Source organism: Thamnophis elegans, chromosome 2 (assembly GCF_009769535.1).
Source record: "Thamnophis elegans isolate rThaEle1 chromosome 2, rThaEle1.pri, whole genome shotgun sequence".
NCBI lineage: Eukaryota > Metazoa > Chordata > Lepidosauria > Squamata > Colubridae > Thamnophis > Thamnophis elegans.
Genome location: NC_045542.1, coordinates 59699165 through 59710797, shown reverse-complemented (window position 1 = coordinate 59710797; position 11633 = coordinate 59699165). Strand labels below are relative to the sequence as shown.

General features: G+C 33.9%; 1 protein-coding gene across 1 annotated transcript in view; it reads right to left on the bottom strand.

Moving 5' to 3' along the window:
- The window catches only part of TBCD (tubulin folding cofactor D), a 178474-nt gene that overhangs the window by 48723 nt on the left and 118118 nt on the right, over positions 1–11633 (bottom strand). The window contains exons 18-21 of the mRNA XM_032209501.1: positions 7825–7910; positions 4474–4554; positions 3434–3507; positions 2083–2200 (exon numbers count right to left, since the gene is read on the bottom strand). Coding sequence (XP_032065392.1) covers positions 2083–2200; positions 3434–3507; positions 4474–4554; positions 7825–7910 — 359 coding nt within the window. The remainder of the gene's footprint in view (positions 1–2082; positions 2201–3433; positions 3508–4473; positions 4555–7824; positions 7911–11633) is intronic.

The window sequence follows — 11633 nt, the reverse complement described above, 5'->3', positions numbered from 1 at the left end:
CATGGGGATACTGCAAAAGTTGTAACTGTGAAAAACAATCATGAATCACATTTTTCAATGCTGTAACTTTGAAGAGTCACTAAACCAACTGTTATAAGTCAAGGACTACCTGTATTATCAATATCCTTTTTTACCACAAGACGTTAGATTTTCTTCTCCAGTATTTTTAATTTTAATTGCTATGACAATGGCCATTTTTTTCTGTTAATTTATTCTAAATTATTGCTTGATAGTTTCATGTTTGATACCTTTCTAATACTTATATATAAGACAAGTGTTCACACTCAAATACAAATACAAAGAGAGAGGTGGGGGGGGAAGAGAGAGACAGACAGCTAGACAGACAGGCAGGCAGGCAGGCAACCTCCCACCTACCCCCAAAAAAATTACATAGGTAGATTTTGAAAATCTGAATACAACATCTTTGCAGTGACAAATGTGGATAAATAATGAGAACATAAAGCCAAGGATTTTTTTTTTTTTGCTATATATTTTGGGAAATCAATCTTCATTCCCAGTGACTGGAGTATTGTAGTCCCCAAAGTTTTCTTGGCAAGCTTTTTGTAAGTGGTTTTCTTTTGATTTCTCCCTAGGGCTGACACAGAGTTAAATGGCCATGGTTGGCTTCAATTCCCAAAGTGGGACTTGAATTCATAGTTTCCTTGAATGTAGCCCAGAGTCCTTAGTCACTGTACAAAACTAGTTCTCTAATAATTTTACACTCTATATAATGCAAATAACCCACCATATTTCTCAATGGAATAGGGGCGGGGGCATCTTCATTCAATACCCAAAGAAGAATGGAAGGCCAACAGATTAAACTAAATGAAGCATGATTTCAAGCGAGTTGCTGCCTCTTTCAAAATCTCTTTCTATTCTGAAATATGAATTTCTTCCATCTATCCTCATATTCCTTTCAATGCAAAAAACTATCCACCTAGCCTTACCTAGGTAAAAAAAATAGGTTTTATACTAAAGCCATCCATAATTCTAATCCTTTAAGTTTTAAATAATACCCCCCAAAAAATTCACAAGTGATTAAATGTTCTCTAGTAACTACTATAAAGTAGAGGAAAATGCAGATAACGATTTGCAGCTTATATCTATCAATTTATTGGAATATCTAAGCCTTGATTCCTTTATAATAACTGATAAGAAGAAATCTCCATGGTTTTTCACTATGAGTAGTGAAGTCAGAAGTAAAGAAAAAGAATTGAACTATGCTGGTATATACTCACTGTCAAAGTACACTAAGCATATACTGGTACTTCAAATTAATACTACTTTTTTTGTATCTGATGAACGTAAACTCTTAAATAAAAGATCACATTTAATAACAGGATATGAGAAATAATAATTCAAAATAATTTTAAAAAACCAAGTGCACTCATGAAATATTATATTGCACCTAATAGGGGGAAAATAATAAGATAATTTAAATAGTGTTACATGACAATTTTTTAAGGGACGCAGTGGCTCAGTGGCTAAGACACTGAGCTTGTTGATCAGAAAGGTTGTCACGTAACTGCGTGAGCTCCCGTTACTTGTCCCAGCTTCTGCCAACCTAGCAGTTCAAAGGAAGGAAAAAATGCAAGTAGAAAAATAGGAACCACCTTTGGTGGGAAAGTAACAGCGTTCTGTGTGCCTTCAGCGTTTAATCATGCTGGCCACATCACCATGGAGACGTCTTTGGATAGCGCTGGTTCATCAGCTTTGAAACAGAGATGAGCCCCATAGAGTCGGGAACGACTAGCACATATGTGTGAGAGGAACCTTTACCTTTACCTTATATCACAATTTTAGTGACCCCTTTTCTGATCTCCAAAGGTAAACTACAAAATCTGATGGATGATACTAACAGTAAAATAAATTCCTGATAATAGGAAGTAATAAACAGTAATCAAACAATCAGAATGAGTTACGGTTGAGTTGTAGATTTAAAATTTATTTATATAGGAGCTAGGAAAATATGAATTACTATATGATACTTAAAAAACTCTTACTTTATGCAACTATCATTTTATATGGTGAAATGGGTTAAGGAAAAAAGGGCATCTAAATAAACAGTATTGTTCTTGTTACCTCTTCTTTTCTTCTGCTAGAAGACTCAATGCATGGGTGATCTCAGCACATGCTAGAATTGCTCCATGACGAGTATGGAGATCTATACCAACTGCTAAAGGCAGCAGCTTTGGTAAAACTGTAAGACACATAATACAAAAAATGGTAAGTTAAATTATTACACAACAATCTCTTCTATACAGAGAACATAGAGAGAACATATTTTCTTATGGTAGATTAGAAAATAGAAGACTAGTGGGGTTTTCAAAAGGGCAAAGAAGCCTCAGAGACTACGAACGTAAGAATGTAAGTTCCAAAGGTACCTTCTTCAAAAGGCAATTGGACTTTGGTTTTCCTTGAAGATGCTTCACTTCTCATTAGAGAAGCTTCTTCAGTCCACCTTTCAATCAGAACTGAAGAAGCTTCTTGGATGAGAAGTGATGCATCTTCAAGGAAAACAAAAGTCCAGTTACCTTTTGGAAAAAGCCCGTTTGGGACAACCATGACCTGGATGAATAAGAATCTTTGTAGACGTAAGAATGTAAAATAAGCCTTCTGGATTAGGAAAGGTTCTATTGTAGCATTTTGTGCATTTAGGAAACTTGCAACAATGGACAAGATGCCAAGAGCTATCTCCCACCAATACAGGGACATCAAGACTAATATTATTTGATTGCCTGAATTCCGTCAGACTGCTTTTAAACCCATCTAAGTTGTTAACTATCATCATATCTGGTGGAATCATATTCCACAATATTCCTTGTTATTGCAGTAAGCTTCAGTTGATGACTCCAAATTCCAATAGGCTAAATGGAAAGGGGTAATTCACACTTCTCTAGCCATCTTTATTTTAAGCAAACCTCCCCTCCCACCTCCAAATACCAAGTACCATAGTCTTTGCTTCATTCCTTATATTCATTTTAGTTATTATTTTCTGCATCATGTCTCTGCTATGTTATTGTCTTTTAAGGTCAATGATTAGAACTGTTCACAGTGTTTCAGATGTTACCCCATCCCAAATTTATAAAAGGGGGGTACAATATTAGCAGTTTTTAAAATTATCTTTGTGGACCTTGGAACAATTTTCAGCATGTACACAGTATAACCATCTTTCTAATGTTAGTTGGAATAAAGCATACAAATTTTATGTGTAAAACTATGGCTTTACATATTTATAAATTTTATCAATAACACACACACACACACACACACACACACACACACACACACACATACAAACACACAGTATATAGCTAAGTAAGTATTTTGATCAAGGTGCTTATATAGTTTGTAAGCGTGCAATATAATACTAAGTGTTGATTTCTTATTACACTCATTAGGCCCTTTTGAATGCAAGAGTGATTGTACTCACCTTCCCTGGTTATATATTCAGGAGCCCATGGAGTGAGATTATGCAGAGCTTTGGCTGAAAGCTCCCGAATAACACTAAAATTTAGGAAGAAAGAGGAGAACCAATATATATGTAATTTATTTTGCAATTTCTATGCCACTCACTCATGTACAAGTACATAAAAATACAAATGTGGAAACAGAATGTTAGTTAGAAAAAACTCATTAAATACTACTGTTGGCTTCCAAAGTTTCTTATCAATGAAGCTGAAACTGCTAAAATAGAGATCCACTACTTTTTTCATAGAAGCTATGGTCTGTAACATTGCTACTTGCTTTCTTTTCTGGCATACTTATTTCAGAAACCAAAAAAACCCTCAGAATGTCCAATTCACTGTGTTCCAGGGGGGAAAAAACAGAATGAACCAGGAGTTCATTTTTGGAGTGGTGAGCACATTTGAAATGTTGACTCTATATGTACTTTCATAATACTGTTGTCACTCATTTATCAGAGAGTAAGCTAATGTTCACTTTGTGTCATCCTTTCTATTTCTCCTCCTCTAGTTAGCTGACTGCATTTGCTTAGTGGTTAAGCACAAGGATGGCTATTAGAAGACTGAATTCTAGCCCTGTCTGAGGCCCAAAGCCAGCTGGGTGATTTGGGCCAGTGACTCTTCGTTGACCCTAAGAAGGAGGCAATGGCAAACTATTTCCAAAATGCCTTCCAAGAAGACTGCAGAGATTAGTCCAAGCACCCCCCAGGAATCAATAAGGATGCATAGGAACTAAAATAAAAATGAAATAATAGTGAGCATATCAGCTAAGGGCTCACCATTATTAATTCAATCTCAAAAAGGAAAATATTGGCATTAATCCATTTCATTACCAAAATTGATTTGAATGTCATCATAATCTTCAGAAATGAGTGAACTGGTCTTAGCAATTTGTAGAAAAGTGAATTTCCAGATCAAAGAAAAATAAAACAAATACATCACTAACACATTTTAGAAAAGGGTTGTTTTTTATGATCAGATTATTACAAACTAGCACTAGTAAACATACCTATCCCAGTGGTTGATCTTCATGCTAATCAGATGATCGATCATTGGCTGTGTATACTCAGGAAACCTAGCAACATATACACTGAGGAGATTGAAGAAATACATAAAAAACACAACTCAAAATTTGTTCCATGTAAAGTTGGGGCCATATTCCTATCTACAGAAAAGAAATTGTTTTCCTAATAGTTCTGTCAAAGATTTCTATACCATTAATTTTAAAAGAAATCTTTTTTTCTATATTTTTTCACTAGAATAAAAAAAAGTCCATATGATGCTGCATTTGCTTCATACACTGAACTCTGGAAACTCAGAAGCATTGATCTGGAGGGTAATAGTCATCTACTTGCAACTTCCAATATTTAAGGAGAACGTGTCATTCACGAGAGAATATACTGCTATCACAATAAGAGACAGTAAAACACAAATTCACCTCTATAATTAAATCGATTATATCTACTGGTCAAATAGAGAGATTAGACAGCCATATTTTTCACAAGAGTGTCCTCTCTAAACAATTTTGTTGAATTCTACTATAGGTTATAACAATAATTTTCAAAATAATAGAAAACAGAACATTTTGTAATCACGTACTGCAGATTACAAATTCATATTTTCTGAAAATGCAGAGATGTATCTCAATTGCAAATTAATTAGCTAAATGCCATGCAGTAGCAAGTTTAAAAACAAAGTTGGATAATTTCTCTGCTATTAACAAAATCCCCGACACAGCTTCAAGAACTTGCAGAGTTTCAAGTTGTAGGATGTTAAGGTATGAAACACTGTCTAGGAAGTATTAAATATTTAGGAGCAATTATTATGAGCATTCAAATCCAGTTTAAAATGCATAATTGTAAGGTTATAAATTATTATAATATCTTTTCTTTATTGTTATTCATTAGAATTGCAGCAGTTAAAACAGACTTGCTTCTAAAATCGTTAAAACACCCACTTTGGAATATCAGAATGCAAAGGTCCCAAATTTCTCTATTCCCTTCAAAGGACTGAATTGAGAAGGACTGGGAGAGAACAGAGTAAAAAAAAAATAAAGCCAAGACATTCCTCAATAAAAATTAAAAAAACCCCTACCACTAAGATAGATCCTTTCTTGTGCATCATTTACAATACAATATAATAGCAGAGTTGGAAGGGACCTTCTAGTCCAACCCCCTGCCGAGGCAGGAAACCCTATACTGTTTCAGACAAATGGCTATCCAACATGTTCTTAAATACTTTCAATGTTGGGGCATTCACAGCTTCTGGAGGTAAGTTGTTCCACTGATTAATTGTTCTAACTGTCAGGAAATTTCTCCTCAGTTCTAAGTTGCTTCTCTCCTTGATTAGTTTCCACCCATTGCTTCTTGTTCTACCCTCAGGTGCCTTGGAAAATAGTTTGATTCCCTCTTCTTTGTGGCAACCCCTGAGATATTGGAACCCTGCTATCATGTCTCCCCTAGTCCTTCTTTTCATTAAACTAGACATACCCAGTTCCTGCAACCGTTCTTCATATGTTTTAGTCTCCAGTCCCCTAATCATCTTTGTTGCTCTTCTCTGCACTCTTTCTAGAGTCTCCACATCTTTTCTACATCATGGCGACTAAAACTGAATGCAGTTTTAAAAAGCAATTCTAAAATAATTTGTCATTTCTTCAGAAAGGCAAGCCTGTAAGTCAATATTCCATAAGAATCATGAGGGTTACCATCAAATCTTTGACCATCACCTTTCTCAGAGGATGGAAAGTCTTTCAGGTAATAAAAGACCCATAATTATCATCATTCTTAACTAGCTGTTTAAAAAAAAAAGAACTGTCTCCACCCTACTGGCATCGCCTTGTTATTCTTGAGCCATGGAAAGAAGAGTTGAGAAACTGGCTATGTGTAGGAAGAAGGTATAGGAAAGAAGGGTGGAGTACCATGGAGACGTGTTAATCCTTACAGATTAAAGGATCAGAAATATTGTAACTTAGAACCTATGTAGTAACAGAAATAAGAAAGCACACTTCAACTTTTCAATATATGAAGATACTTTCTCCCTAAAGTAGGAGTTCATATACTGTTCCACAAAGCCAGGAGGTCAGACTAAATTTATGAAGAATTGTGTCACCTAGGCAGAACAGAGAGATTTTCTTTCCTGGACGCCTTCTTTCTTGGACATGGGCCTTCCCACCAAACAGATGCTTTTAAATCTTTGACCAGTACCTTTCACCTTCCCATTAGTTCACTCACATGAACCAGTGGCTACTTGGATTTTGTTTCACAGGTTTGAGAATTCAAACTGATGATCAGGATACATTTTGGTTTTGGGCTGACTGGATTGGTAAGAGTATGGCTACATTGTTTCAGATTATATTAGAGTTTTGAATGTCTTCCCTAAGTCAGAAATATTATTGTATTTTCTCCCAAAAAAATTAAACTGTGGAAACAGTTAAACCTAAGAGCTGCATACTATCTTAACCCAATATAAAAAGTGAGGAAAGCTAGATAAGGATAGATACTCATAATGAATCTTACAGGCAGATCTGACTTCTGTCTGAATACCTTAAGGATGTTAAGGACAGAACTATGTGGAAGGCTGTTCTGTGAAGTGCCATATAAACTACAGCTCTCCAAGCGCTACATCTCCTTAGAAATGCAGATAGATATTCCAAGGGTTTCCACATGACGTATGTAAGGTACATGCACACAAATAACACTTCTTTTATTAATACTGCCAAAACAAAGTGTTGCTTTGAGAAGTGAGTTTTAAAGGACATTTTGGTGTCTTAAGACTAAATGGATCCTCAGGCTTTGGTTATCACAAATTTCTATGTTAACCAGAGGGAAGGACAAGAAACAATGGTTGAAAACTAAAGAGAAAAGCAACCTGAAATTAAGGAGAAACAGTGAGGACAATTAACCAGTGGAACAGTTTGCCTTCAGAAATTGTGGGCACTCCATCATTGTAGGTTTTTAAGAAAAGACTAGACAGTCACTTATCTGAAATGGCATAGGTTCTCCTGTTTCAGCAGGGGTCTGGACTAGAAGACCACTAAGGTCTCTTCCAGATCTATTCTATTCTATTCCATTCCATTCCATTCCATTCCATAGATAACCTTATCATCTCACTACCATCAAATCCTGCTTCCTAGTCTTTGTTCTAAATCAAATTCTGTGAGCTCTGAAATTTCTCGTAATTAGATTGCTCTAAGAAAAATAAAAATGCCAGCATATCATAGTTCATTCAACAAAGAATATTGTAGAACCATGCTGATCTTCTCCCAGTATTATTAATATAATTACAGATAGAAGTATGAAAATAAATTAAAAAAACAGTAGTGTCATGTTTCCTCTTTGCTTTAAATTTATAGTATTTTTACCTTATATTGAGAAAACAATTAGCTCTGTTACCAACAGCAAAATAATCAGCTGTAGTCACAATGTCAATTCCATGTGGAAAAGTTCCCTATGAAAGTTAGGAGAGAAAAATAGGAATATATATATATATATTCTGCTTTATAAATTCAACCACAGAATGAAAATGATAGTAATTGTTGCAACTTAATTTCCAAAAATTACTGGTTGATAGAAGACAAGTATTAAAATTGCTACGACAAAATGCTGAAGCATATTCAGTATTCTTCAACTGCTTGGGTATAAATAAAAAGGCAGTCAAAATGACAGTTGTAAAATAGGACAATGAATATAGGTGTAAGCACGGTCTAACTCAGTTTTCAGTAATTCTTACTAAAATCTCAATAAATCAGAAGGCATTTTAATGAACATTTAAAGCTAAACTTAAACAGAACATAGGGTGAGTCAAACCTCCCCATATCACACTTTCTCCTACATTTTCCTGAGGAAATTTTGAACAGAAATATTAATATTTATATTTGTATTTCCCCAAAATACAATATAACCTACTACATTTTATCAAGTTCCAGACCAGATAAAATGAGTATTTGCATTCAGTGAGAGCAAGTCTCCTTCAACCCTCATAACAAGACCAGGGAAAGGAAGGGGTAAAAGCACCAGTAAAATGTATGAATTTGGGTAGAAAGGACTGGCTATACATCTTTATTGATTTTACATAGAATTTAGAAATACTTGAAAACAATTATGAACTTTTTATAAATCTCTGCAGTCCCTGAAGAGCACTATCTAAAAAAAATGTCTTCCAAAGTAGATTCTGTATGATCCATTTATTATTCACAATGCTTACAAACTGTTCCAATTAAAGCCATCTGTATGGCATATAATTTGTTATCTCAACTTCATATTGAAAGCAAAATTATATAGATTAATATAAATATTAACCATAAGACAAATGAATATAGAAAAAATGTAAAGTACTATAAATAAAAAACAGAATTATCCAAGAAGGTAAATAAAAATACACATTGAGGTGCAAATTTTAAGAAAATCATAGCCAAAAATTAAAATAACAATTTTATAGTATGAAACACATAAAGAAAACAAATTCTATTTTATAATCAACCAAACACACCATTAGAATAAATATTCAGGTAATAACTTGGTAAACAATGTGAATATCAGAACTAAGGGAAAAAGTTATCCCAAACCAAGAACAATTAAGAAGTCATATTTAATTGTATGTGTTCCTCTTTATTACAAATTATACATTGCCTCTAGAAAAGATAGACCTTGACTTACAGAATTGAGCCCAACATTTCTATTTTTAAGGGAGACATTTGTTACGTGAGTTTTGTCCCATTTTATGACCTTTCTTGCCACAGTTGTTATGTGAATCACTGCAGTTGTTAAATGAATCTGGCTTCCCCATTGACTTTGCTTGTCAGAAGTCACAAAAGAGGATTACATGAACCTTGGGACTCTGCAATCGTTATAAATTTGAACCAACTGTCAAGGGGTTGAATTCTGATCATGTGATCAAAGGTTGCTACAAAGGTTGTAACTCTGAAAAACAGTCATAAATCACTTTTTCAGTGCCATTGTAACTTTGAACAGTCACTAAACGAACTGTTATAAGTCAAAAACTACCTGTATTGGAAACTGTATTCCTTATCTTAACTCTAACATCTTGTTAGCATCCATATGATCAAAACTTGCTTTCTGTTTTATTTATAAATAAATTTGTTATAAATAACTATGTTAATGGTGTAATTTGTTTTTTCTGTAAGAGTTATTACATATATGGCACATTCAATATAATTTTTAAATGATCCAAGTATAAAATGTATTTATGACAGCAACTATGTGTCTCAAATAAATCCTTCAGAGCAAAACAGACACTTTGGATTCTAAAATGTTGCAAAACAGCATCCACTCCCTTCCATTTTGAATTACTGCAGTGTCATTTTGGACTCAAGTATGGGAGAAGGGGGAGGGAGAGAGAGATTGACTTCTATTTTTCTGTTGTAATTTGAATCATTGTCTGTGCATCTTCTTTATACAAAAGATGTAAGTTTCAGATTTAACTACTAAAAACAAAGAAGCTTATTTTTTTTAAAAAAGCTACTCTTGCACATTCAATTCTATTCCTTATTTTCATGATATGGTCCCATATCACACAACCCAAGTATTTACATTGACATAACTACTACATTTTATTTTATTTATTTTAAATTGTCTATATATCCCACAAAATTTAGTCGGTTGACATAATTTGAGTAACATTTGTAAATAGGGTAAACTATCTCCACTAATCATTTCAGTCATGACTGGGTTATTATTAATGCAGCTGCATAATTTATTATTTATAAATGGCATTCATAATACAGCATATGCATTATTCAATCATACAGGTAGTCCTCAATTTACAACCACAAATTGCTTGGGTGATGTCAGCTGGGAATGTCACAAATGGAATGTCGGAAATGAGATACTGTAACCAACATTAATGCACAAAAGTTGCCAAGTTCCTGAATCAAAGTCACATGACCACAGGAATAGTGTGACAGTTTTAAGTGTGACAGCCAGTTATAACTCAGTTGTTTTAGTGCCCTCATAACTTGTGGTTGAATTCCTTTCCTGCTCTTTTGATCCATTTATTTGTATTTTTCCTTATTTAGGTTTTTACTTTTATGGCATTCTTCTGTTAGCGCTAAAATTGCATTTGTCATCCATTTCTTCTTTATTTCTTTTTATCTGAGAATCTGTGTGTGTGTGTGTGTGTGTTATTAATCATTTCCCAGTTTTCCTTTGCATCATATTTGTTAGTTTTGTTAATACCTATATTTTAGTAATAAAATCCATGATAATAATTTATTCATATCAATCTACTATTTTCATTTATTTCTGTTGATTTTCAAACATATTTCAGCCATTACTGGAATCTTTATCTGTTCCTAGAAGCTTTTTCACCTTAAATCTTTTATGTTTTTGTGCATTTGCAGATGATTTTCAAGTATATAAAGTCTTAGCTGTTCATTATACCAGTATTGATAACTATATATTGCTCTTATTCACTAATTGTACCAAGGTATTACCAGGTTCACATCTAATACATGGGCCATATTAATTTATCACATCTTCATAATTATCTTTCCCACTGAAATGGTCTATTAAGATGATTACTTCACATCATTTTACCAACTGAGGCATGCTCTCTTATGTGCTGTAAAGTCATAAATATGGATGTTAATACAGATAAGATATCTTGATAGTTATACTATTATAATATTTGGGTATAAAATTATTATTTATCCTTGAATTTTCCCAGGATCATTACTGGACCTCTAATATAATACCAATTCTAAAGTAAATTATTCCTTCAATTATTGCATCAAGTTACCAGATCTTTTCCAACATATCTCATTTATCCCTAGGATATCAATTTGTAATCTCTTCATGTCCTCCTTGGCAGAGTTCACAAGCTTTTCTATTTTGCATAAAATGTTAATGTTCTAGGCTGCAATCTTCACCAGTGATCTGAAGATTCTTCAAAACCTTTCTGTTCCCAGTGTCTCAAGTATATGTAGTAACATATACCTAAGAAATATTTCTTCAAAGAAGAGTCACTTCAATTTGGGGAAATGAATAAAAATACAAGTATACAATGGGGCATATTTTTCTTTGTAGTGGTATATATGAGGACAATTTCCTCAATGTGCAGAGAAACGCAGGCTACAACCAGCAAATCCCATTTTCTCAGGAACTGACGAAGCCCCAGAGGACCAATGGGAATTCTCCCTTCTGCAGCGTCATC